Source organism: Leuciscus leuciscus (genome assembly GCF_965113295.1).
Source record: "Leuciscus leuciscus genome assembly, chromosome: 5".
In the NCBI taxonomy this organism is placed as follows: domain Eukaryota; kingdom Metazoa; phylum Chordata; class Actinopteri; order Cypriniformes; family Leuciscidae; genus Leuciscus; species Leuciscus leuciscus.
This window is the reverse complement of record NC_138729.1, coordinates 29,107,319-29,134,517: the sequence shown is the minus strand read 5'-3', so window position 1 is coordinate 29,134,517 and position 27,199 is coordinate 29,107,319. Positions and strand designations below refer to the sequence as shown.

General features: G+C 37.4%; 3 protein-coding genes and 1 long non-coding RNA gene across 5 annotated transcripts; 3 read left to right on the top strand and 1 right to left on the bottom strand.

Annotated features, from left to right (window-relative positions):
* Positions 1-128: 128 nt before the first annotated feature.
* On the top strand, positions 129-7,373 carry LOC309498886 (uncharacterized protein). Its single transcript, XM_082169843.1, has 4 exons — positions 129-368; positions 3,170-3,337; positions 3,512-3,985; positions 5,799-7,373. Exons 2-4 carry the CDS (start codon positions 3,208-3,210, stop codon positions 6,245-6,247), a joined length of 1,053 nt encoding a protein of 350 aa, XP_082025969.1. The 5' UTR covers positions 129-368; positions 3,170-3,207; the 3' UTR covers positions 6,248-7,373.
* Positions 7,229-21,733, bottom strand: LOC309498891. Its single transcript, XR_014206068.1, has 2 exons — positions 21,605-21,733; positions 7,229-8,633 (listed from the first exon to the last, which is right to left on the bottom strand). It is a non-coding gene; the product is annotated as an uncharacterized lncRNA (long non-coding RNA).
* On the top strand, positions 13,803-18,717 carry dlb (deltaB). 2 transcript variants are annotated; one of them, XM_082171617.1, is made up of 7 exons: positions 13,803-14,346; positions 14,519-14,758; positions 15,138-15,204; positions 15,357-15,614; positions 16,079-16,440; positions 16,775-16,991; positions 17,421-18,717. In XM_082171617.1, exons 1-7 carry the CDS (start codon positions 14,296-14,298, stop codon positions 18,071-18,073), a joined length of 1,848 nt encoding a protein of 615 aa, XP_082027743.1. In that variant the 5' UTR covers positions 13,803-14,295; the 3' UTR covers positions 18,074-18,717. The 2 variants fall into 2 exon arrangements, with proteins under 2 accessions (XP_082027743.1, XP_082027742.1); XM_082171616.1 differs by having other exon boundaries at positions 13,803-14,758.
* On the top strand, positions 21,366-26,723 carry ppp1r14aa (protein phosphatase 1, regulatory (inhibitor) subunit 14Aa). Its single transcript, XM_082169848.1, has 4 exons — positions 21,366-21,905; positions 23,337-23,411; positions 24,162-24,194; positions 25,643-26,723. The coding sequence occupies exons 1-4, from the start codon at positions 21,726-21,728 to the stop codon at positions 25,805-25,807; spliced, it is 453 nt and encodes a 150-aa protein (XP_082025974.1). The 5' UTR covers positions 21,366-21,725; the 3' UTR covers positions 25,808-26,723.
* Positions 26,724-27,199: the final 476 nt, after the last annotated feature.

The following is a 27,199-nucleotide window of genomic DNA, read 5'->3' as shown; positions in this document are numbered from 1 at the left end:
TCCATCATCATTGATTTATGTTTTGATGCAGTAATATTTTCTCTGTTTCTATATATATTATATATCAATCTAGCATGTTTACTCCAATTATTATAAATAAAGTATAAACGTATTCATAAAAACGCGAAAATGTTAGCTAATAAGAGGACATTGCCGTCAGCGTTAGCTAAAGCGTGTGTGCTGAACCTGTTAGGTGAGCACCAGCGCCACTGATACAGGAGTGGTCAGACCTGGTCACTGCACCCACCCATCTACGCCACGGAGAACAGGCTAGCAAGTGCGCTTGCGCAGCGCATACGCCGCTTTCTACGAAGTTTCTGGATATCTGGACGCAACGCAAAATATTGATTACATTTGACCATTCTGAGGTATTTTCCAAGCTTTTGTAGTCTTAAAGTACTTTATACGGTTACAGCTTTTCTGGAGTTTACAAACTGATCGTTAAAGTGAATGTGATCGCACACATCGTGTAAAATAGCTAACGTTAGCTAGCTTAAATAGCTAGTCAGTGATGATTGTAGGTAATAAGAAAATGGGGGCGAAATGTTCTTCCGATTCAAGCGTTTTGTTTCGTTATGATAACAATGATATTCTTTTTTTCATTTTTCGATGTATGTTCGCTCGACAACAGTTGTGTGCTGCTTGGGGATGTAACGTTATGTGTTTGGTTTAATTCAGTTGCTTTAACACGATGGCGCTTCCTCGCGGCACAAAGAGAGAACGCGTGATCGTAATGTGTTTATGTAACTACAGTTGTAGCTACTACACCTCAATGGAAACATGCGCTCTTTCGTCTGGAGCTAATAGCTGGATGAATGAATGAGCCGGCGTTTTAGTTGCTCTTCCTTCCGGGACATCCATCGTGTGTTGTTACTTAAGATCATCTTGTAACGTTAGTTGGAAATCAAGCGATTTGTTGATCTGAACAATGAATGTAAAAGAAATTCGCACTCACGGTGACGCTGACGTTCATCAGCTGGAATGTGAGACGTCTCATGTCTCATAACCTTGCCTGCCAGTAGTTTTTAAAATGGCAACCTTTCCACTTTGACATTAATCAGAGGTGATCAATAGAATTCTTTAACATGAATGTACAATTTAAATGAGCAAAATTATGCAATTATCTCTAAAACCAAACCACAAAACTTGATATTGATTAAATTATGTATTGAGTTTAAGAAAAACTAAAATGTCTATATTTTAAAGAAACATTGCTAGATTTGCTACTATTTCCTAACAGAAGGAAATAAAAAGCTGAGTCCTCTTTCCATATTTAATTTGCTATAAATTCTGGGTTTTGTAGTGTTATTTATGTGTTTTAACATAATTGTTTGTATTCAGTGTCATGGCCATGTTGTGTCAACTTTGTCACACAAATTGTAAAGAAAATGTTCAGAGGTTACATTATTTCTCCCATTTTAAGTAGGCATAATAAGTTTAATTTTACCGATTATGGTTAGGGGACGTGTACCCATTAAGCCCAAATAAAAAAAAAGAGAAAAGCATGTGATTTGTTTCTTCCCTGATATCTTTTATTGCATACCATCAAATTTGGCAATGTTGAGAGCGCCACTCATGTGCATCCTGTCTCAGGGGACTTTGTAAACATTTTCACAACAAAACATGGTCTCTTTTCACCATTACTCACCGTGGAACCATAAACCCACCTTATGTGTTTCAATGAGGAATCCCTTTAATTTCAAACTTTGATACATTTTCTGAGTGAAAGTGTTTAATGATAGCATTTCTTTGTGTGCTTTTACCTTACTAATCTTTTACCTTACCATACTTACTACCTTAATTTAGAACTAGCCTATATTTAGATAGGCCTACAAATTACACATTAATTCAAATGAGATAGAGCCCGTTTTGTCCTAAAGTCCCTTATGTATAACCTGGCATAACTTGGGAGCAATGAGGGACCCTACTTTCCCCACAGTCCCGAGCCCCTGGGACCTAGGAGACCCCCCCTAAGCCCAGAGTATGAGCCTTAGGACGGCTTAGCTCCTGAGATACATTACGGCTCCAGACCACCGGCCACTAACACCAACCCATCCCACACAGGGCTCTAATCAAACATTAGTAAAAGTAATTTTTTAAATACTTCCCTGTCACTGAATAAATATATTGATGTTTTACTTCAATACATTTTCATATTTTGTGAATCAATCATGATGTGGAACACACTTATTTGGCACACATGGAGGCTTAAATGGTGCGTTTAAGCCCATGCCAGACTTCTGACTTTATTCATAAAATATCGTAATTTTATATTCTGATATGTACATCAACTAATTGTTAATCTTGCATTTTAACAAATGATTTTTCATGTCAATATCTAGGAAGAAATCTAGACTTAGATGTTGGTGGGCTTAATAGGTACACTTACCCTAATAGATGGAACTAAAAATGAATTAAAGTTTTTTATACCGCTTTTCACAATACGTATTGTTTCAAAGCAGCTTTACAGAAAATGCTTGTTTCAGTTTTACAATTTTGAAGTATTCTGTTTTCAGCCAGAGATGAGTGTGTCAAAATAAAGACCATATGGCTATAATATATAGCTATAAGATAATACAGGTTATGTGGTTAGCTGACATCATGTATTCAGTTTAGCAGATACAAGGAATTTGTTAGGCAGCGATTACAGCTTGTGCTCTTAATGATTACAATATGAGGATAATACCTAACAGTTTTCTATGTTGATCTGAAGTTGGCATTATTCATAGTTTCACAAGTGTTGCTGTCATCTGAAATTTTTGCAATCTGTGCTTCCTGAAGTAGAAACAGGAAATAGAAAATTAGCATAGCCGCTCTTCAAATCAGTTTGAAACCACTTCATTTATTGAAATGAATGCAACATTTGTCCATATTTATAATACAAATATGGCATTGCCTCATATTAAGTGTTAAGGAAATACACATTTTGTGAGAAAAAGAAAGAAGCTAAAGAGGTTTCACGTCTGTGTGAACATATTAATCTAACAGTTCTTTTATGCAGCCTGTTTTGTCCCAGCACTCAAATATTGCTGCAATCCGGTTTGTAAAGCTAATTAAATGGCAGGGTTCTGTATAAACAAATAAGTTTGAATGACAAATGACATTTTTAGTAAATACTGAAATCTGATTAAAAAAAAAATGTAAATGTTAATTTCTACACTTTACACAGACTCCTAATTGGACTGAGTGAATCGTTCTGCCGTGAAGATGTCCGTGTCTTCGGTCTACCTCAAACAAGACAATATGGTGCGCTTCAAGAGGAGAAAAGCACGTTTCTCCTTCAGTGAAGTGCACATCCTGCTGGACGAAGTGCGGAAGAATCGCCACATTGTTGTGGGTGAGTTTTACTTCTGTCTGACAGGCAAAACCTTCCTTAGCAAGTTAGCAGTCTGTTATAAACTAAATGAGTTTGCTCAGATCAGACAACCACTGGTTGTGTTTCATATCCCTATAAAATGGACAAACTGTACATAAATAAAATGTTCCGATACTTTTCTGTGTCTGTGCATAGGCAAGTTTAACGCAGGCATTCCCTCTGACGTGAAGCGCAGGAAATGGGCCGAGATCACGGCGCGTGTTAATGAGATTGGAGAGTGTGACAGAGAGATCATGGAGGTGATCAAGAAATGGTCCGACCTCAAATGCGACACAAAGCGCAAAGTGGCTGCTCTGCGGACTGGTGCTACAGTGTCCCAGCGATTGGCACGGTCCAATATTGAACTGTCCCCGATGGAAGTCATCGTGGAATCCATACTTGAACTGGACAAGAAACCATGGGAAGCTACACAGCGGTCCAGATCTCGCAGTCATGGTGACGAACAAGAGCCTGTGTGTGAGGATGAGGAAGAGGAGGATGGGGGGTTTGTGGGGATGGGGTCGGTCAACAGTTCCCCGAGCAGAGGAATGGATGTGGGAGGAATGCCTGCTACTACAAGCGGAGCCGGAGGTGCTAGTGAGATGCAGTATGACGGATCCAAAGCTGGAGGTAAACAAGCTGAAAATACTCAAGTTGGACCATAAGAATTTTCATTAGATTTAGCACTGCACTGTGGTTTTGTACACACTAGAGATCCATTTTAGTGAAAGTTCACTGCAAGAAACTGTATATATATATGTATATATATATATTTTGCTTTGATCTAAAAAATTAAACAGCTATGTTTTCTAAACCTGCTGCTCAAAAGTTTGGGGTCAGTAAGATTTGTCAATGTTTTTGAAAGAAGTCTCTTAAGCTCTCTAATGATGCATTTGCTCAGGAATACAATAAAAATAGTAATATTGTGAAATATTATTACAATTTAGAATAAATTTAAAATCACACAGTTCTATTTTAATATATTATAAAATGTAATTTATTCCTGTGATGGCAAAGCTGAATTTTCAGCATCGTTACTCCAGTCTTCAGTGTCACATGATCTGTTGGAAATTATTCTAATATGATGATTTGCTGCTCAAGAAACATTTATTAGTATTGTCAATGTAAACCTTTGTGCTCCTTAATATTTTTGTGGAAACTGATGCATTTTTTTCTGAATTCTTTGGTAAACAGAAAGTTCAAAAGAACAGCATTTACTTGAGATAAAAAAAATTGTAACATTGTAAATGTCTTTACTAGCCTGGTTAAAACCAGACCATTCTCAGTAGTAACTGAGTTATGGTCTGGCAAAGCTTCATTAATAACTCATTTCCAAAGGGGCGTCACCAACGGACGTCGCTCAAATGCCTCTGGGCGCACGATTGGATAGACCTAAAACCAATCAGAGATCGTCATCGTGGAAAGCCATATGCTGCGTCCCTAAGTTACACTACGCCATAAAAGTATGTACTCTTTTTGTGAAGAAAAGGTATTTACTTTTGAATGTGTAGCAAAAAAGTAGGCAAGCTTTGGGACATACTACTTCGCCATCTTTATCGGACGGATCTGTCGCATGCGTCCTGTCACGTAAACTGCCCTGTCAATCATCTTGTCACAGTTAAAATCCTCTATTAAATCTAATTTAATTTCCTACCGTTTCTGAGAGAAATGTAGTAGCACGTTCATCTGCCAGTGGGTCTTTCATGGAGACTGTCCTCATGTGTTTCCAATTTGAATATAATAATTCATTTAAAAGTTGAACGGACGTCGCTCAAATGCCTCTGGGCTAAAACCAATCAGAGCGATCGTCATCGCGTAAAGCCCGCCCCAACGTTTCTGATTGGTGCCGCGATTTCGATGGATTAGAAATGGGCTTGAATGAGCTCTTTGCCAGACTACTTGCAGAAGTTGTCTGGGTTTTCCCAGGCTATGTCTTTACTGTAACTTTTGATAAATTGAATGCATCCTCAGAGAATAAGTATAAATATCTTTTTTTTAAATTATAATTTTAAACTGACCCCAAATATTTAGGCCTGGTTTCACAGACAGGGTTTAGATTAAGCTAGGATTAGGCCTTAGTTAAATTAGGACATTTAAGTAGCTTTTATAAACGTGCCTTTGAAAAAAACATTACTTGTTTGAATTCTGAGATAAAACTATGGCACTGACATATTTTAAGCTATATAAGTGCATGTTGCTTTCAGTTAAAACAGCTCAAACATGCATTTTAGTGCCTTGTCTGTGAAACCGGCCATTAAAGTAGTATATTGTTGTTCCAACGAAGTTGTAAATGTAATGTCTGAATGTCCCAAAACAATTTGTGTATAATGTTTACATCCCATGTGTTCAAGAAAAAAAAAAAATGGTGTATCGTAAACTTGATATGATATGATGTGATATGATGTTTAACTTATGATATGACTGTTTACTTGTTTGATCACAGATCCCGAATCCCACTTAGACTCAGATGAAGACAACCGTGACCTCTTCCCATCATCCTCTATGGCATCTGTCAGTAACTCTTACTCTGAGGAGGACGGAGTTGCAGCTAGAGGCAATATTGGACACGTCTCCTCCACAGCCACCGCCACCGCCTCTACTAAAAGACCCTCGTCTTTCTCAGGGGCGGAGCCAGACAGTTCACGTGAGCAATTAGCACACAACGCAAGCCTTAGCGTGCAGGAGCAGCACACCACTAACGCTCTTCTGGGCACGGTCTCCCGCTCGCTCGAGCTTCTTGCAGAGTCAGTGCAGCAGCTAGCGGAGACGCAACAGGAGTTTGCACGCGAATCATTGCAGATACAGAGGGATACCGTGCAGGTGATGCGAGAATTTGCCTCCGGCGCGCTAACGATACTACATGAAAAGGTCAACGGCAAACCTGCGTTGTGAAATGTGTGTTTAGCAATCAGATGATGACCAACAAGCATCAGAGCGTGACCCGTTGTTGAAAAGAAACTGCAGTCAGACAACAATCATGAGGAACTTTTCACTGGAACGTCGGTGACCATCAGAGGGCGCAATGTCAAGATGTCAAAATACTGTGATTTAGTGCAAGGACAAAGACAACTATTTGAGAAGATGCTTTTGTATCTGGTCTCTCTATATCAATAGGGCACACTTAGGGTTTTTGTTTATAGTGAAGGGCAAAAATGCGAGCACCACTCCAAAAATGTTAGCTGAAACCGTGCACGAAAGAGATTTTGTTTGTGCCTAAAGTAATATGATCTTCCACAACAAAATATTACTTTTTTTCTTCATTCACAACATAGTCGCATAGGAAATTTTGAGATTAACATCATAGGACCTACTTTTAAAATGTATAAATTACATGCTTTTATGCAACGTCTGTCGATGAGTTAAAGATATAGTTCACCCAAAAATGAAAATTCTGTCATCATTTACTCACACCTTCATGTCTTTCCAATTCTATGTCTTTATTTCTTCTGTGGAACATAAAGGTATTTTTAAGAATGTTGGTAACAGTTTTGGTGACCATTGACTTCGTGTTTTTAATTTACTCACAAACACGTACGTTTCATATTTATTACAGCTATGTGAGTGACGATGCCTCTGTAATATTAACTGTTTTTAACTTGCAGTCACATTTAATGGTGTTCAGGGACAACTAAAACCTTTCTATGACCAGTATACGGTGTAAAAGAAGGCATCTGATTCTCAATAGGTCTCATATTTTGTCTAATAGGACATTCTTTTCCAGTGGAACTTTTTTAAATTTATTTTTTTATGCTGTGTTCACTGATTTAAAAAAGTGGGACAAATGTACATTTTCAGGAACCAATTTTCTTTCTTCACATTTCAAGTTAATGCCGTTGTCTTGTCACTAGAGGGCAGTGTGTATTTTAATTTTCACACAGTGTATTCCTCAAATGATTATTTTACTGCATGTGTTTCTTCAAAATCATTGGGTGAGTTTCATGTGTGTATGTTTGGTTTATGAATGAAAACCGCTCCATAAGTGAGCCTGATATTTCAATAAATTTGAACTGAATGGTTAGACTAGTGTTTATTTCATGTTCTGCTGATATTATGTTCGTACATGTTTATGCCTGTGCTTTTACTGAGATACTGGCATGGACACTTAGCTTCTCACTAAGTTTCAGACAGGAGTGTTTAGAGCTCAAGTATTATTCTCCAGTTCTCCAGGGCTGAAGAGCTCTGCTTAAACAGCTGCCACACGTGTGTGTGTGTGTGTGTGTATGTGTGTGTGCTGATGTAGAGCTGTGGTAGGGGAATGCTTTGTGCATGTGTAAGACGGCAGCTGGTAGCCCTATTGTGTGGTTTAGGGACCTCTGCTGAAAAAAATGTACTTTATTGTGGCTGTCTGCAGATTGTGAATATGTCTGTATAATGTATCAGTCATTTATCATATTAGCCATCTTCACCGGGCGTCGCACCAGAAACACAATATCGGGTTTTGTCTTTGGTTTAGGTTACAGTAAACTGCAGGTTTTTTGACATTTGTTATTTGAAAACAGGTTTAGTTGTCTTGCTTTTATGTTGTTATTTGGCAGATAGATAAGATAGATTACTTGATCCAATCATGCTTGAATTTTTAGACCTTTATGTTCATGTTAAAGCTGGCCTTGATTGTTTTATAAACCTTTTTTGTTCGAGGGAAGAAAAACAAAACAATGAAAAGACAAGTTTCCAGGACTAAATAACTGTTTTTGTGATTTTGTGTACGTATACACTACCGTTCAAAAGTTTATGGTCAGAAAGAGATTTCTCCTTTTGCAAGAAATGTAATAAGAAAGAACATTAAATTGATCAAAGGTGACAGTAATGACATTTATAATTTTACAAAAGATTCCTATTTTAAATAAATGCAGTTCTTTTGAACCTTCTATTTCTATTATCAAAGAAAAATAGATTTAAATATAGATTTCTATAAATAGTTGTTTCCACAAAAATATTAAGCAGTACAACTGTTTTAAACATTTATAATAATAATAAAAATAAATGTTTCTTGAACAACAAATCAACATAATAAAATGATTTCTGATGGATCATGTGACTGAAGACGAGTAATGCTGAACATTTAAAATATTATTTAAAAAATAGAAAACAGTTATTATATATTAAATTAAAATTCTATGCCACAATTTGACCATTTTTGCTGTATTTCTGGTCAAATATATGCAGTGAGCATAAGAGATTTCCTTCAAAAAAAAATTTTGTTTTCTTAATCTTACCGATAGTGTATATGTATTTGGATGTGATTTCTCTGTAGGACCTGCCACACATCAGCTGCCATCTGGAACAAAAGAAGCAGACTGTGAAGCAACAGCGGATAGATTTATCGATCCTTCTTTTTTCAAGTACAACTCTGTCTTTCCTCCCCTTCTTCTGTTGGTCTGCTGACCTCTTCACCTTTTCATCTCTTTCTTTCACCCCTGCTGATTCTCCTGCCCTCTCTTTTATCCTACATCTGTCACTCTGGGTTCTCTAATAACATAACGCTACCTCTGCTGTGAGGCCCTCTTTTCCTCTTCAGAGGTTCAGAGCTTCATGGTGGGGCCCGTGTCAATCCCCCCTATTCAAGTGCATGATCCAGGCGTGTGGCTGTGTAGTTGCGGTGTGTTCTGTGCACCTGTTCTGACATGTAATGTCTAACTCTTATTAATATATATATATTTTCACTTTCACCTAGGTTTATGTTTTTTGTTGTTGTTAATAAAATTATAATATTTATTATTTTTATCTGAATGAGATGTCTGCACCTTGGAATAAAACATTAAACACTCCAAATAAAAATTAATTCATTATTAATTATATTTATTTATTATTGTATGGTTTGTAAAATAAAATGGTGGGGTGGGGGGTTGTGATTTATTTTTGATGGGCCCAGATGTAGAAAGAGAGACAAGGGAATAGGTTGAGAACATGAACCAGGCCAGACTCAAAAGCGAATCTCCCATGAGGACTTACGCTGACCACAAGACCACTGCTCTGTTTTAATGTGCTTTCCAGTGTGATCTGTTTCTGTGAGATTATTGCTGTCATTTCCACATGAACGCAGCAGCTGCACACACACACCCACAGCAGCTCCGATCCTGCACACATTAACATAGTTTGACCATCAAGCAGAGTATCTTGAGTACTTTCCTCAAGGCCAGCTGATTTTGGACGTGTGTGTATGTGTATGTGTGTGTGTGTGTGTGTGTGTGTGTGTGTGTGAGAAAGACTGGTCTGCCGTCCCAAAGGGCTCAAGGCTCAACAGATGCAGTTAGAGAGTGTGTGTCCTCAGGATGCTGGTCTGGTGTGGGTCACTAATGTAGGCAGATGAACTGTGTGTGTGTGTGTGTGTGTGTGTGTCCTATGGGAGCTGGTCTCCAGGGCGAGCAGATGTCATGACGTGTGTGGAAATCCCGGGTCGGGTGTCATCTATATAGACTCGAATAAGGATATGGCGATGTGAGTAAATGAATGTGTGAAGTTGTATGTGTGTACAGTCGAATACCTAAAGTCTGACAAGACATCAGTCTGTTTAGTTGTATGAATGTGCAAGCTCATTTTGTTTGTGAAAGGTTTTCTTTAATTGTAATCAATTAAAGAAATCATCTTAATTGAGATGGAAACAATACTGCTTGAGGTACTGGACAAGGACTACAAATGACTGAGAGGAAAGTCTTTGTGTATGTCCCTTTTTGCAGGCCTGTTTGATTGCACATATGTGAGATTTGAGGTGTGGGTGTGGGGTCATAAATATGTATATATGCATGTGGAGTGAAGGGTGTTCTGGGGTTCCCATGCTCCTGCCACGCTTGTGTCCCACCTCAAGGGACCACCATCCCCCAACACCCATGTTACAAGACACAAATCAGTCATTGCCCATCTGCATCAGCATCTCACAGACAACGAGTCAACACACTCACACATGCAATAATTCACTGCAAACACACAACCATTCTCTTACTCAGATAACAAGATTAACAGATACCTTACTATTAAATTAAGTTTAAGAAAAATGTGCATAAAGATATTAAAATTCATCTTTTGATTAGTCACTGGTTCTTGAGACATATTACAAAACATGCCCCACAATTATACCTGCCATTAATTATAAAACGGCAAAATTTGCATAGTGAAAATAATCAGAAATGATCACTAAAATATTCTTAACACAGATTTACAATTTTCTCATTATTTTATACAAATTATGAGATTTTCACTCACTATCCTAACTTGTTCTTAGACCAGAGACTACACATTGATTAAAACATGTTAAACTTAAGAGAAACAGAAGTATATATCAAATTAAAATGGTAATATATATACTATAAATATGTTAGGTAAAAATACGACTATGTCATGATGAAATAAAGAGGAAAATAAATACAGTTTATCAATTTCACAGGTGTTCCTTAAGTTCTTACTGCCAAACATTTATGAAAACAGTCAGGCAATATCACTGACAGTCACACCCAGAAGGTCCTTTTTTCATTTTTGTTTTCATATATTAACTGCCTCGGGTCAAGCAAGGTGACACAGACTCTGTTAAAGGGATACTTAACCCAAAATGTTTAATTCTGTCATAATTTACTCACAGTGGTGTCGATTCATACCTGCATGACTTTTTCTTCTGCCGAACACAAAAAGAAGATATTTTGAATAATGTATAGGGAACCAAACAGTATTGGTGACCATTGACTTCCATTATATAGGCATAAAAAATAAAAAATAAAAACAAGAAACAACTCATGAGGGTGAGAAAATGAGTAATGACCATAGCGCTTTCATTTTTAGGTGAACTATCCCTTTAAGTTTTAAGTATTTTAAATTGGAATAGTCCTAACTGTTAAAAAAACAAACACCTTTTCTCATTTCACTGTTGTCTGAAGAAAGTGTTTACTGTTTTATTGCCTTCTTTACCTTCTTCAGCTAAGTAGCCTACATGTGAATGCTATATTGAGATTCTCTCTTTGGATAAGTGCTTCTCTTTCTCTCTCTGTGCAGATGTCAGGGCTCTCAAAAACCTAAATCTAGCTAACAACCTTTAGCCCAGACCATGTGTCAGTTGCTTTTAACTGAACCTTAACTTGTTAGCACTCGCAAAGCTTTCGTTTAATGATTAAACCATCTTGCATGCCATAGCCACAACAGTTTCTAATTCAATTTTTGTTGTTTTTAGTTGTTTTACTGTGGTTAAAAGAACACACTGAATGAATACTTTTGTATGCTTTTTCAGCACGTTTTATCTACAGTGACTGACAGCACATTATGTTGGAAGGTATTTAATTGTTGAATTGCTCTTTTGCTTATGTTTTTGCTCATCGACAACAGCTTGAGGTTAAAGTACTTCAAGGTAGATACACCATTCCTTGACCATAGGCTACTGTGTTGTATCAAGTGCAGAATATCATTGACATGACCATTATCTCAAGCTTGCATGCAACTACCAGTATGCTTACTGTTGTTTTTCCTCAGGTCACCTGTCCTCTTACCCAAAACAAGAGTTTATCTCTTCCAATACAGATGATACAACATAAAATGTGTCTTAGTCCCCAGCATCACTGACAGGAATCATAAGTTATCAAGTATAAAGAATCTGGTTTAATGAAGTGATTTTGTTAGCTTACAGTGTCAAGTAGGCTAGCTAATATTTCCTGACTGTTGTCTTGACACACTTTCTAGATTTATGTACACTTAGCATATATCTGCGGTCTTAGAAACAATATTTATGAGGTATTTTAAAAGACATTATAAGGGGTGCATTGTGGTTATGGCTTAATGAAAGGATTCTGAGGCACGCGTCACTCATTACCATAACAACAGCTCTGGAGCGAGACCGACCACAAAAGCACACAAGCACACTTCACAACTTCTGCTCTTCTCGTGAATAAATTAATATAAAAAAAGAAAATTCCACTCAGTTCGCATAACACTGAATTACACAAGCCTGTAGGTGTTCTTTACTATTCGATGTTCATTTATTTTATATTAATCACGTAGACCTAATAGGCCAACTGTGGAAAATAATTTACAGGCATGTAATAAAATATTAGGTTATTAGGCCTACGTTATATGAGAGGAACTGCTGCAAGTGTTTTACCGACCGCAACAGATGCCGGTTGGGTGAGGTCGGGCGGTTTGTGGCGGACAATAAGTGACCATGTGCCGCATGTTAACATACAGCTGTTGGAGTTGACCCACACAAAAGCGTCATCATGATATTTCCCCACCCATCCTCCAGACAGAGCAGCCTGCGCGTCTCTGCATACTGCACAACAAAAGACACACACACACACACACACACACACACACACACACACACACACACACACACACACACACACACACACACACACACACACACACACACACACACACACACACACACACACACACACACACACACATTCACAAAAACTGGTAGGCTATTCCTGTCATTATGAGGACAATCTATAGGTGTAATGATTTGTATAGCCTAGGCCTACAGTACAAACTGTATAGGCCTATTCTATCCCCTTACACGAACCCTATATACCCCTAAACATACCCATCACAGAAAACTTTCTGCATTTTTTCGTGTTCAAAAATCATCACTTATGATTTTAGCCTATGATTTATATAAGCTGTGCACCAAAAAAAAAATCACCATAAGGTCAAAAATTTCTTCTATATCCTTGTCTGGTCCCAATAACGTGTTTACCATGTAGTAGGACACACACACACTTTTGACTGACACACACAAACAAATACTTATGGCCTCCCGCACTGCCCGCACGCGTCAGATCGACCACACAGTCCAAGGTTGTGTGTGTGTGTGTGTGTGTGTGTGTGTGTGTGTGTGTGTGTGTGTGTGTGTGTGTGTGTGTGTGTGTGTGTGTGTGTGTGTGTGTTTGGGTGCAGAGGAAATAATTAAAAACTGAAACGTGCGCTCGATGTAAAAGTAGCCTATACACTATAGCCTACCACTCTGGTGGAAACAACAGTAGGCCTAGCCTAATTGGAAATATATATATTTTTACTAAATGCATAATATTTTTTAATAAAACGTAAACTATTGTTATTTTATGTTTAATATATATAGCCTATTGATATATAAAAATAAAATAAAATAGCCTAATAAGAAAAAAAAATTTTCAATGTCAAAACATTTGTCAAAATATTTGCAGACTTTTGTCCTATAAGTTTTACTTTCACACAAACTTCCTTTATTATAGATCATACTGCTCATATTATTAAGGATGCAAGCATAGTTCTTAAAAAGGCAATATTGCACCGCATATAATCTTTGGTTCAACGAATAGGCTAATAGAACCGTGTCATTAAATTCCCGTTAATTTTTCTACCTGCTTGGACAAACTTTAAGTAAACAAATCAAATCTAAATCACTACAGATCACAGATGTTTTCATTTATAATTCAAGTATTGCGAATAATAAACTAATTCTGAAAGTCGAGTGACAAACGCGCCTGTTTGCTGAGTTTACTTTTATTATTTCGCAAAATAAAGAAATATTCATCACGTTTTCATACTTGAGAACTCCTGTGCACATCTGCCCAACATCACTGTATTGAAAAATAATAAATGATATAGACAGCAGTGTGGCTAGCTTCAACCCTGACCCTTCAACTCCATTAACACAACTGCCACACGCAGCAGCAGATCAATTTAATCAGGCCAATATTATGGCATATGTCCCCTCTGACGTCACGTGGAGGGGGGCAAGACGTATATAACGGCGTCCATTCATCAAGACATTCAATGAAGTTAAACCGCACGCGCTGAAGAACGGAGACGACGAGTGCGCTTTTCCTCTAAAGACACAGTGGACTTTCATGGACGTGCCAGAGATTTCTTACCAGGATATCTAACTGTTTTCTTCTTCTTCTGTAACTCTAAACACTTTAAAGCTTCGGATGAAGATACGTGCGTTTTATTGTAATAAAGTTTAGGATTTACCGATCGAGATGGCGCATCTGTCTTTGTACTGCCTGCTGTCTGTGTCGCTTTTCCAGTTGGTAAGGAGCCAGTTCAAGGCTTTGCCTATACTTCATTCATATTTTCATTTTCTCTTTAATGTGCCTTTATAGTATGAATATTTGTCTCCTAGGTAGTGCAGCATTGTTTTTTTTTTTATTAAAATATCTAGAAGTCACATATAGCCAACAAGGTTTCTCTGTTCTTGAACAGGTGGTTTCATCGGGTGTATTTGAATTGAAAGTTCACTCGTTCAGCACGACACGGCGCTTGTGCAGGAGGACGCGAGACTGCAACATCTTTTTCAGGATTTGTCTCAAGCATTCTGAGGACGTCATCTCCGCCGAGCCTCCGTGCACCTTCGGAACCGGTCAGACGAGTGTCCTGCGAGCGGACCAGAGCTCTATAGCCAGCAGCGCAGCCATCCGGGTGCCTTTCCACTTCAAGTGGCCGGTAAAGTAACATTACACTAGATTAACACTAGCAAACAATATTTCATTACTTCATTGTATAATTATTAAGCTGATCTGAGAAAAGAACTAATTAGACAAATGCTGCCTTTACATTTTTTTTGCATTACTGCAAAATTATTATTTTTATTCAGGTTCCCTTAAGTTTAACTAAACATTTAACATGTAAATAAGTGCAAAAGACCATAAACAAGACCATGCAAAAGTCTGATGTAACAATGTAAAAAAAATGTAACAAATAGGCCTATAAGTAAAAAAGAGAAAGAAAGAAAAGAAAAAAGAAAGATAGACTGATTGTTAGCTTCTCAGTTTGAGCGAAAAAAGTTTTCCTTGGATCTGGAATAACTTCTTGTTCTTTTCAGGGGACATTTTCTCTTATTATTGAGGCATGGAATGCAGAGTCTCCCAAAGAGCATCATGATTACACAGGTGAATGGCCCTGTTTCAGAGACTCTGTAGCAATTTAATTCAAAACAAAGATACAGACATGATGCATTACTAAATTAAGAGTTATTTATTTATTTATTTAATTAATTCACTGCTTTTTCAAGCTACAATTTTCCTTGAATTTTCCCCAACAGAGAATCAAAACAATCTGATCAGTCGTTTAGCAACACGAAGGCGCTTGGCGATTGGGGAAGACTGGTCTCAGGATGTTCATTTCGGAGATCAGAGCGAGCTCCGTTACTCGTATCATGTTTTCTGTGATGAGTTTTACTACGGCGAGGCGTGTTCGGATTACTGCCGTCCCCGTGACGACACGCTGGGACACTACACCTGCGATGAGAGCGGGAACAGGGAATGCCAAGAGGGATGGCAGGGAGACTACTGCTCCGATCGTGAGTAGCCTACAACCTATGTGTGTGTCAGATGGTCAGAGGTCTGTTCAGTCATTTGGGATAGTATGTCTGGGTCCTAAAGAAGCAGTCCTATCTCTTTCTTGATCACTGTATTTATGTGCTATTGTGGTTTATGTGTGTTAGAACCTGAGCAGCAGCATTACGTCCCTCTTATCTCTCATATCTTAGTGTGTGTGTCTGATGGAAGTTGAGCTGCTCCTTCAGAGCTTCTGCACTTCTTTTGTTCAGCCTAACAAAGAAACCCAACAGATACATGCTAGAGGGTCGTTCTGTGTGTGTGTGTGTGTGCACGCTTGCCGTAGCTCAAAATACAAAAGAGTTCATTACCTCTGTCAGCTCACCAGCTGCTGGCCCCTACACTAACACACCCATTCATCTGCCCTCTCCGGGGGGCGTGGTGTGTGTGTGGTGTGCTTACCCCCCTTCTCTGTCTCCCCCCACAGCCATCTGCTCTTCAGACTGCAGCGAGCGACACGGTTACTGCGAGTCACCCGGAGAGTGTAAGTGTCGTCTGGGATGGCAGGGGCAGTCCTGCAGTGAGTGTGTGCATTACCCAGGATGCCTGCATGGGACCTGCTCGCAGCCATGGCAGTGTGTGTGTAAGGAGGGATGGGGAGGCCTCTTTTGTAACCAGGACCTCAACTACTGCACCAACCACAAACCCTGCGCTAATGGCGCCACCTGCACCAACACTGGACAGGGCAGCTACACTTGCACCTGCCGGCCGGGATATGGGGGCACAAACTGTGAGCTGGAGATTAATGAGTGTGACTGCAACCCCTGCAAGAATGGTGGCAGTTGCAACGTAAGTCTAAGCTCACTTATTAATAAAACTATCTATCTATCTATCTATCTATCTATCTATCTATCTATCTATCTATCTATCTATCTGTATTTTATGTCACATGCAGTTTTAGTAGATGCAGCATGTTACATTTTTGTTCAAAAACAAACATTTACACACTTAGCTTGGAGTTAATACATTTTATTTAAAAAGACAATTAATATAGGCTAAATAAATAAATAACGGTAAAATCAATTTTTCCAAACTATATGAATGTGATTTAGGATAAATAAATATGCTCAGATCAATGGATTGTGGAGATCAAAAATGATTTGATACTTATTTTTCCTTGCAGGATTTGGAGAACGATTACTCCTGCACATGTCCTCAGGGATTCTATGGGAAGAACTGTGAGATTATTGCAATGACGTGCGCTGATGACCCCTGCTTTAACGGAGGGACATGTGAGGAGAAATTCACCGGTGGCTACGTCTGCCGCTGCCCCCCAGCCTTTACCGGATCCAACTGTGAGAAAAGACTGGACCGCTGCAGCCACAAACCATGTGCCAATGGTGAGTTTTTGTGTTGATTAAAAAATGCAATAATAGAATTGTGAACAAAACACCCACATTTACCATATATTAACCCTCATGTTAGATATCTGTCTTTTGTGGAACACAAAAGAAGAAGTTTTGAAGAATGCTAATGCTGCTCATACAATGAAAGTGGATGGCAACTACAGCCTCTCATGCTCCAAAAAGTAAAAACATATTAAAAAGATAAAAACCATATTACATATGCCAAATGCACTAAGTCTCCTGAACACATAGAAGTTTTATGCATGGAATTTTTTTTACATTTAATTCACTTGACAGCTGTGGTCACCATTCGCTTTCATTGTATAGAAAAGAGCATAGTTCTAAAAATGTTTCATGTGCTACTGTTACAGTTCCTCTCTTCTACACCTACTCATATGTAACCTCCTCTCTCTTTTGTTGTAGGTGGTGAGTGTGTGGATCTGGGTGCTAGTGCTCTGTGTCGCTGTCGCCCTGGTTTCACCGGCCCTCGCTGTGAGACAAACATTGACGACTGTGCCCGATATCCATGTCAAAATGCCGGAACCTGCCAAGACGCCATTAACGACTACACCTGCACCTGTACTCTAGGTTTTATGGGTAAAAACTGCAGCCTCCGAGCAGACGCTTGTCTCACGAACCCATGCCTTAACGGGGGAACGTGCTACACACACTTCTCAGGGCCAGTGTGTCAGTGTGTGCCTGGGTTCATGGGTTCGACCTGTGAGTTTCCTGTGCAGGGAGGTCTGGAGATGATGGCCCCCCGGGTTGGGCAGACCTCGCCTTCAGCTGTGGCGGTGTCATGTGTGTTAGGTGTGCTGGCTGTGTTTTTGGGAGTGTGTGTGGGACTGGTGGTGATCAGGAGGAGGAGGCATAGACTGCGCAGACAACAGCTGTGCGATTCTGTGTTTAATGATTTGGAGACCGTGAATAATTTCGACAGGCAGCACTATCCCTATGATCGAGACTTCAGTCAGGTGAAACCCAGCAACACTGAGAGCCACATCTCACTGGCGGCCTCTCACACACTGCCTGCTGGGCAGGACTTCCTGTGGAGTGCTGGAGGAGGGCTTAGATGAGATGTGTAAATGTCCAAACACATGCATACACTGATGTAGACACATGAGCATTTACACGAACACACAAACTCATATGCAGGGATGAGAATTTGGATGTAGCACTTGCTTTTGTCTTAATTTTTATGAATGAATGAATGAATGAATGAAAGAATGAAAGAATGAAGTATGTCTTAGCTGAATAAGGGATTGGACCTTTGCCATCTGTAAAGGTGGAAGACTCCGTAAACCAAAAACTAAAAGAAACAAACACTCACACTACTGTGTGCTGGGCTCTGTGAATCTGTTTCCATATGAAGACAGACACAAGTGCTGAAAGCTGAAACAGACTTAGGTTACAGAACTCTATATGAAGAGAACTCATATCTTTATACAAAGATAAAAAAGTGAAAAAATAGCTCTATACAAAGAGAACTAAGTAAGGAAATACCTCTATTGAAAGAGAAAGAAGTAAGTTAAACTGAAGAGCATTGAAGTTAGGTGCTTTCTTGTCAAACTCTGGGCTCTGTATGAGACTGATGAAAACAATAACTTTTTTTATTGCATAAGGGTGAGAGTATCACCTTTGTTCATTTGTCAGGATGTTACCAGCAACAGGTTTAATAATAATAATAAAAAAGGTATAAATAAGAGAAAGCAAGCAGAACACAGTCTTGTGTTCTGTCACAGTCTTGTGTTCATATCAAACGATATTCTTAAGACCAAATGGGAAGATTTTGCTCCAGTTTTGTATTGTGTATTAAGCAGTGTGTTTTTTTCCTCGAATGATATGGGGAAATATGTGTCAGTGGTTCTTATGTTAAATTACATAAAAATCTGATTTTCTTCAATGGGGTTTGTCTAATGAATGTTTATTTCTTTTACCAGATGTTTCCTATTAATTTAAACCTAAGTTTACGCCTAAGTTTCTATTTTGCATTTTTGTACTTTTGCTTTCAATCATTGTCTTATCTTTGTAAAGATTTTATGTTAATTTATTTTGTATATGTGTTTGTTATTTTAATGAAATGAAGTAAATTATATGAGAAAAACACCTAATTTCTTCAATTCTATTCTTTCTACAATGTTTGGATTTTTTTTTTAAATTGCTTACACACTTCATGGTACTTGAGACACTCAGAGAAACCATTCACTCATGTACCTAATCTTCAGACCAAGTCTGCAAAACTGCAAGCATGCTGTACACCACTGTTAAACAAACAGTTCTCTATACATTAGACACATTATTCAAAACTAACAGCTCTTGTGTTTCATTTTGAAAACACTGCCATTCAAATGCCACAATCAATTACCAATTACTTACACCCAATGATCATGTGTGAAAACACTTTACTATACATAACTTGTTCACTTAGAAATCAAAACTCAATGTTTTGAAAAATAATTAAATGATTTTTGCCCCGGTGCATTTCTGTTAATATTTTAAATATACCTAATTTGATCACTTAGAAATCAAAACTCAATGTTTTGAGAAAAAAACTCATTTTTGCATTTCTGTTTATTCTGTAAATATTTACTGAATATACATACAAGTTAAGTCACCTTTCTATTATGCTTACAACTTGTTTCAATGCAGCTTCACATTAACAAATTCAAATTCTGATGTAAAGCAGCTCTAACAAGCCAACTTAGCCAAGTGTCATTATTATTCAGTTCAAGTCAGTTCAGAGTTGATTCAATTCAATAACTGTAAAGTTAATCAATTGTGCATACATACTGTAGGCTATATACAGTGTATTTGTGCAAATACATGTACGTGTGAGTGCTATGACAAACTCCACTGCACAATGAACAAGCAAAAGACAAGTTTTTCACATCTGTGTGTAGTTTGGCGTGTAAGGTGAATGTAAAGTGGGCCATTTTTTGTTAAACGTGCAATTTAGATGCCTAGATGTTTATTATTATTATTATTTTATTTTTTTACTTTTGTTAACTTTAAGGTCCAGCTGTAATATTTCAATTTGAATACAGTTGATATAATGTGTTATTTGAAAGGTACAGTATATACAATACACATTTTGAGATCATGTGCACCAGACAAATTTATTTTCAGGTAAAGTTGGCCAGCTGGTCTGTTTAAGTGGGCCATCCCTGATTTATCTTAATTAAAAAACACATGATTTATTAAAACATATTATCAAACAAACATATTCAACAACATATTTAACAAACCCAAAAGCATATAGACTATGAGTAAAATTTATACTCAATGCATGTGCAAAATTCAAAACAACTGATAGAACATGTGAACATTGTGTTGACATAAAATTTGATAAAATGACCTCTACAACAAATAGATTTACAAAAATGTTATTAGAGGAACATTTAAAATGGTAACCATATTGTAAAACTTTTAGTAAAAATCTGTTTTCTCTCTATAAGCACTTTAAAGGAACTTTGTGTGTCCATATTTAATAGCTTTATATTCTGAATCTACATTTTGCTCTTCTCATCCTTTCTTCACCCCACAGATTGAACTTAATGCCTCGTCTTATTTGCTGCTCTTTCTTTCCTTTCTTCCATATCTGACTTGAATTTTATAATGACACACTCAGTTCTGTTTTCTAAAAAAAAGTAGATTATACATATCATCTAACCAGTGAATGTCAATTTATTTAATAAATTTAAGTATAATTACTGAAGGTTAAAGATCGCCCACTTTACCGGAATCCCACTGTCCCACTTTATCTACGCATTCAGTCTCAATGTGTTAGATAAAGTGGGCCGGAATCAGTCAAAGTGGGCCAGCAATACACCTTACAAGAAAACTAACACATTTTTTTTTAACATTTTATTCCCTGTTAACTGTAGTAACAAACAAAACAGGTAGCCTACATTTACATTTTTAATTTTCTTCTAGAATGATCATTTTTATAAATGTATATTTGTATGCTTGTATATTTAAGTAAAGTAATTTCACTTAAATGACAATTAATAGGTAATCTTCATTGCCATTTAAGTGAAATTATTGAACTTAAATATAGGCCTACAAGCTTTATAAAAATGATCATTCTAGAAGAAAATTTCAGATGGCACTTAGAGGCATTTGCATCTGAACTCTTCATTTGTTTACATTTAGTGAGCAACCTTATAAGGGGTTACTACATTTAACCTTGAGGGTGTCCTCCTTTTGAGGTGTGGCCACACCCACCAGTGTCATATTGAATCAACCAAAACTATTTTATCATTTAAAGAAATAGTGTCTCTTTGATTGAAGACCACTGTCATGCGCTTAAAGTGTAAAATTTAAACCCATTGAGCACAGTACAACCAAACTGAAACGGCCCACTTTATCTGCATTCACCCTATGGCTAATCATTTGATGGGTTGTGTGCAGACTTTCTGTGCAAAAACACAATTTAGAGGAGTTAAAATAGTTTTGAATGAAGTGTTCGCTTTTGCAAGAGGTGTGTGATGTTTTGTGGTCTTGTGTGTAGTTTAGAGAAATTGTGTGTAAGCAATTAAAAAACTGTAATATCACGTAATTTATTTTTAAACTTTTTTTTTCTGTTACAACATTAAATGTGGGCCTACCCCATAAATCCACGAGCGTCTGACGTTACCTCCAATCAAGTTGAGAGCGCGCGCCACTCAGCGTCCAGCAGCTTCTTCTGTCCACGCGCTCATTCTTAGACGAGCACAGGCGCATGCAAACATGACTGAGGAGATACTTACCGGTCATTCCCCGGATTTAGATACTAGTCCAGAGCACGGGATGAACATGCATAAGCGTCAAGCGCGCGTAACAGTAAAATACAACCGCAAACAGCTTCAGAAAAGACTGGACGTGGAGAAATGGATCGATGAAGGTCTTGAGAGGCTGTACGAGGGCAAGGTGAGTGTCCATGCTCATCCTCACAGGTGCAGTGTTGACGCTCGAAACTACAGGTTGGTGAGTTCGGAAAAAAATTGGCTAAGTCAATTTTGATGGAAACATTAACGAGGGCATGCACATGCATTTCCAAACTCTGCTGTGTCATGCGTTATTTTGAAACGTTTGACTGCTGAATGTGTAACAGTTCCTTCCCTAAGAAGTTGACCACAAACGTTTACACAATACTCTCGATGTCATTTAAAAAAAAGAAGCATATTCACCTACTTTGTAGTTTTAAATTCAGGTTTCTTATTGTAAACAGGTGTGTTGATTTTTGCATAGTTGAATGCAGTAGTGTATAGACCGTTAACTATTTTGTCCATAAACATGAATGCATGGATCATCTTTCATTTGGTAATTTTGGTTTTAAAAAGTGCCTGTAGACAGAAGAAGCGCCAAAATAATAAGAATGAGACACTATGCATTTGAATAAATAATTCTGAAATATTTTACACTACTCAATGAAAGGCTTTTCATTTTCATTATGTTGACAACACAGTTCTGTTTTATCTGTCTGTATTTGCATTTTCCCAAATGAAAATGTTGTTTCCATTTCACATTTTTGCATTTAGTAGATACTTTTATCCTATGCTACTTACAAGGGAAACAAAAGCAATTAATCAAAGATCCAACAAAATGTGTGTGTGTGTGTGTATATATATATATGGTTGTATAAGGCGATTAAATGCAATTATCTCCTCGTATACCTTTAAATGGTGTGAGAGGAGACATTGTTCTTTGAGTCTCAAGTTTATATACAACAACAGCTTTTTGTTAATGTCCCTCAATTACAGAGGGGGATCACTTGGTTTTATTGCTACCTTACATGGGCACCCCTGAGAACCCTTCTGCGGCAGCAACAGGCAGGAAGTTTAAACATAAGCTGTGTATGTTGTGAGACGCTGTCCCACAGTGAGAGACGACAGAGATGTCTCTCGGGAGTTGTGTTATGCGATCTGTTATCTCGATTTGTTCTTTTGCTTATGTGTACGCAAAAGTTTCCCACTGAGATTATGGAATATTGAGACTGAAGATATTCTGAGATACTGAAACTGTAGGCTGCTGAAAAGTTGAGGAACAGTAAGATATAATAGGCAGTGGAGATGTGAAGTAGAATAAACAAATGAGGTTCAGTGCAGCGGTGCCATAATTGGTTCATATGCTGTAATTGTTGGAGCTACATGTCTTACATTGGACTTCATGTCTACTATGTCAGATTTACAGTTTGTCCTATGCCTATATGTTTTTAGCTTCTCATAGTAGGCCTACTACTTTCTGCAGTGTTTTATTTTAAGATTCTCATACCTGTGTATTTTTTTTCAATGTATTTCTGGAACAGTTCATGCTTTTAGCACACTTAGTAATTTTTTTTTGTGTGTGTTTATGTTGGAGGACATGCCAGAGGAAGTGAACATTGATGATTTGTTGGATCTCTCAAGTGATGAAGAGCGAACACACAAACTACAGGTTCCATAATCCTCCTCTCTCACTCACACCACATCCTGTGCTTGTATTTCTAGCCATATTTACATTTATGAATTTAGCAGACGCTTTTAAAAGCAACTTATAAAAGAGGAACACAAGCAATTTGTTAAAGAGACAGTAATATTCATAATATACAATGCCAGGTTTATTAGACAACTAGATTTGTTTTGCACACTGGGAAAATCTCTTACAAATGTCAGGTAAATAAAATTACCCTCTAGAGAGGAAGAAAATACATTAGTAAGCATTTCTTAATATGTTCCTCCGCCCCAATACATTAGTGCTCAAATAATACATTAACATTCTTTAATTTTTTCTATTTATTTTTTAAAATATGGCTCTTTTTAATTCTTCAAATTTTAACATTTGTATCTCAGATTAAAATGACATGTAAAAGATTGGACCATTGACTTTGAGGTCTGTCTGCCATGTTAATTTTAGATGAAGATGGTGAGTGGATGCCAGAGCTTTTATACCATGTCCCTTAACCTAAGTATTTGCAGGAGCTCCCCATTTTTCTCAGAAATGAGAACTTTATAGACTCATTTGTCTGAATGCTCTACACAATATATAACCATTTAAGGCTTTGTATTCTCCACTGGTTGCACACAAGTGCATGTTAGTTTACACAGTTGTTAATATAAGTATTACTGACTTTTTAGGCTCATTTAATTGAGTTTTTTTTTTTTTTTTTTATTAGAAATTATTCATTTGTTTTCATTTGTTTTACAGGTTCTTCTGCAAACCTGCACTAGGAACACTGAGGTACTTTCATCAATCCATCCATCTGTAAATCCTTCTCTTTGTCATCATCTTTCTATCCTAACATTTTTCTTGTTTCTTTTCAATATTTTTTGTCTACTCATCCTCATTACCCCTCTATGGACTTTTTCTCATCCTCTGTTACTTTTCCTCTTCATCCCTCTTTCCTGCTCTCTCCCACTCTCTCTGAGGGACACTGCAGTGGCTGACACTCCCTTCCACGCGTTTCTCACAATGATCACTGTCAATGACTGATTTGTTCTCTCTTTCCCTTTGCCCCTATTGCTCTCTGTTAGCACAAAGCCATTCTTTCATCAGGGCTCTTTAACAATGTTCACTCTCAGCCTTTTGATTAGTGTGTGTGTGTGTGTACATGTTTGTTACTGTGTGTGTATGTGCTGAAGATTGTGTGTCTCTGGGTAAGCTAGTGTTGAAATGCTGACACATCATGGAGAATCAGTCGAGAGGAACGTGGCACTTCCTCACACTCACACTCACACTCACACTCACACTCACACTCACACTCACACTCACACTCACACACTCGCAGAACACTGCCATCTGAAAAACGTAATCAATTTTCATGTGTGATACACACCAGGGCACAATTCTCACCATTTTCAATTTGATTGTTTAAGATTGTGAAGCTTAAAAGAGTAAACATAGAAACTGCTGACTGGTACACATACAGTCTGCAGAAGATATTTACGAGTTTTATATAGTTTACGCTCAACAACCAGTAGATACATTTTTAATTTATAATAAGTATTGTTTAATTTTGTTTAATATTCAAATTTTTTTTAACAGACCACAAGATTATGATAAACCAGTATTTTTCACTGACCCGTTTTTAAGATAATAGGAACACTTTATCTTAAGTATTTATAAAGTTTTACAGAAAGTTGTCCTCAGTGTTGGGTAAGTTGCTCTAAAAAGTAACTAATACTTTTAGCTACTAATTACATCTTCAACAGTGTAATTGGATTACTGTACTAATTACTCTCTATAAAAATTATTGCATTACTTATTAATAATTACTTTCTAAATCCCATTTAAACCTCGACCAGTTGAACAATACAAGGATAGACATGAAAATGCTCTTTTAATTCTTTAAGATAAATATTATAAAATTGCATAAATTAACTATTTAAACTAGGGAGAAGGTTACATAAAAAAAATACATTTTAACATTAGATGTAAAATGTGTATGTTAAATCCACTATTGTTTTATAAGGGGGGGGGGGGGGGGGGGTGTCTTGTGTGTAGTTTATAGAAATTGTGTGTAAGCAATTAAAAAAAATATGTAATCACGTAATTTATTTTTTTAAAAAATTCTTCTGGGTTTTACATAAATTATTATTTTTTCTAACAAAAAAACAAACATTTACATGCTTAAGCACAATTACTTTAAGTGTGTACAGCTAGATTAAGCTGTGTGTGTGTGTGTTCAGGCCTTCATTGCTGAGCTGTTGCAGAAGCTGCATGGTCTCCACAAACAGGAACAGTTGCAGAATGAAGGAATTGAGCATCCCTGTCTCCACACGTACCCACATCACCATGGCAACATCCATCATGACAGAGGCAACCATCAACATCCAACACATCAGACACTGTGATTGTAGCCTATCTGTTCCGGATTATTGCGGTCACTGGACTGAGCTCCCTAACACACTCAGGACACACATGCAACGTGCAGTATCCAACTAGTTTAGCAACTCGGTAACTGTGAGGTGTTTGTTTACAAACTCATAAGAGTGGTACATTTAATAGTGTTCAGTTGTCAAATTGCCATCACTCTTGGTATGGTAAATATTTGGTTCTTTCTTGCTTGTTGACCGGGTTATGTTTGAACTTGCAGTATGCAAGTTTACTTGTATTTAAAGCTTTATCTGGTGACGAATACAAATTCACAATAATATACTAACATGTTAACAATCACAGGAAAGTATGTCGTTGGACATACTTATTAAGTTTAATGGTGTTTATGAACTGGTAGATTTCATAAAATAAAAGTTTAATAAAAGTAACAATTATTTAGATGTGTGTGGTGTTAATGGCAGGTGAACAGAGCATCACATTGATCGTAGGTGCGCTATAATGTATTGTCCACCAGAGGGAGAAGTAATACAAGATGTGCACTTTCTCTGTATTTTACGTTAGTCCCTCTCATCTGTAGATACAGACTAAACAACTAGACCTACATGAGGAAGGCAGGTATTAAAGGGGGTGGCTTTTATTTATGTCTGTTTTTACTTGTACAACTCAGTGCAAAATAAAATTATAAAAAATATATATATATATATAAAATATTTTTTATTTTAACCTTTTTTTTTTTGGTTATGCTAAAATGTCTGTGAAAAGTAAAAAAAATCTTAGTTATCCTGTTCATATTAGAATGTTCTATACATTGGTTTTCAACCTTTTTGACTCAAGGCCCCCTTTTGTCTAAGACAATATTCGAAGGCCCTCCTGTCTAAACTGAAATGTACCTCTGGTACTTCAGTTGTAATTAAAATAAACTGTAATAAAATATGATGCCAGTTAAACATTGTGCATTTTTATTTACCCCGGTTTCACAGACAAGGCTTAAGCCTAGTCCCAGATTAAATTGAATTACTGAGCTACTCTAACTGAAAGGAACTTGCACTGACGTATCTTAAAATATGTAAAAGATGCACTCCAGTCATGTTTTTTCTAAGGCATCTTTATAAAATCTAATTAAATGTCCTATTTGAACTAAGGCCTAATCCTGGCTTAATCTTAAGCCTGTCTGTTAAACCAGGTCTTAGTGTTTTCTTTGTGAAATTTAATTAATACTGTTTTAACGTATATACATTTGAACATATAAGACTTATTAGAGCCTCTCTGGAAGTTTTGCAGAGGCCCCATAGTGGGGTCCGGCCCCCTGGTAAATAACCACTGTTCTAGTAGATTCATTCTGGACAACTGGTTGTGTTTGACCACTCATCCAAGAAGCCTTTTGGGTATTTGGAAGCCTTTGCACAGCT

What these genes read in the sequence shown, in the direction of transcription:
- LOC309498886 (XM_082169843.1), top strand. Translation starts at nt 3,208, where the DNA reads ATGTCCGTGTCTTCGGTCTACCTCAAACAAGACAATATGGTGCGCTTC. An exon ending in GAATCGCCACATTGTTGTGG is followed by an intron (nt 3,338 to 3,511) that starts GTGAGTTTTACT and finishes GTCTGTGCATAG; the next exon opens with GCAAGTTTAACGCAGGCATT. An exon ending in TGACGGATCCAAAGCTGGAG is followed by an intron (nt 3,986 to 5,798) that starts GTAAACAAGCTG and finishes GTTTGATCACAG; the next exon opens with ATCCCGAATCCCACTTAGAC.
- dlb (XM_082171616.1), top strand. Translation starts at nt 14,405, where the DNA reads ATGTGCCTTTATAGTATGAATATTTGTCTCCTAGGTAGTGCAGCATTG. An exon ending in GGGAGACTACTGCTCCGATC is followed by an intron (nt 15,615 to 16,078) that starts GTGAGTAGCCTA and finishes CTCCCCCCACAG; the next exon opens with CCATCTGCTCTTCAGACTGC. An exon ending in CCACAAACCATGTGCCAATG is followed by an intron (nt 16,992 to 17,420) that starts GTGAGTTTTTGT and finishes CTTTTGTTGTAG; the next exon opens with GTGGTGAGTGTGTGGATCTG.
- ppp1r14aa (XM_082169848.1), top strand. Translation starts at nt 21,726, where the DNA reads ATGACTGAGGAGATACTTACCGGTCATTCCCCGGATTTAGATACTAGT. An exon ending in AGAGGCTGTACGAGGGCAAG is followed by an intron (nt 21,906 to 23,336) that starts GTGAGTGTCCAT and finishes TTTATGTTGGAG; the next exon opens with GACATGCCAGAGGAAGTGAA. An exon ending in CCTGCACTAGGAACACTGAG is followed by an intron (nt 24,195 to 25,642) that starts GTACTTTCATCA and finishes GTGTGTGTTCAG; the next exon opens with GCCTTCATTGCTGAGCTGTT.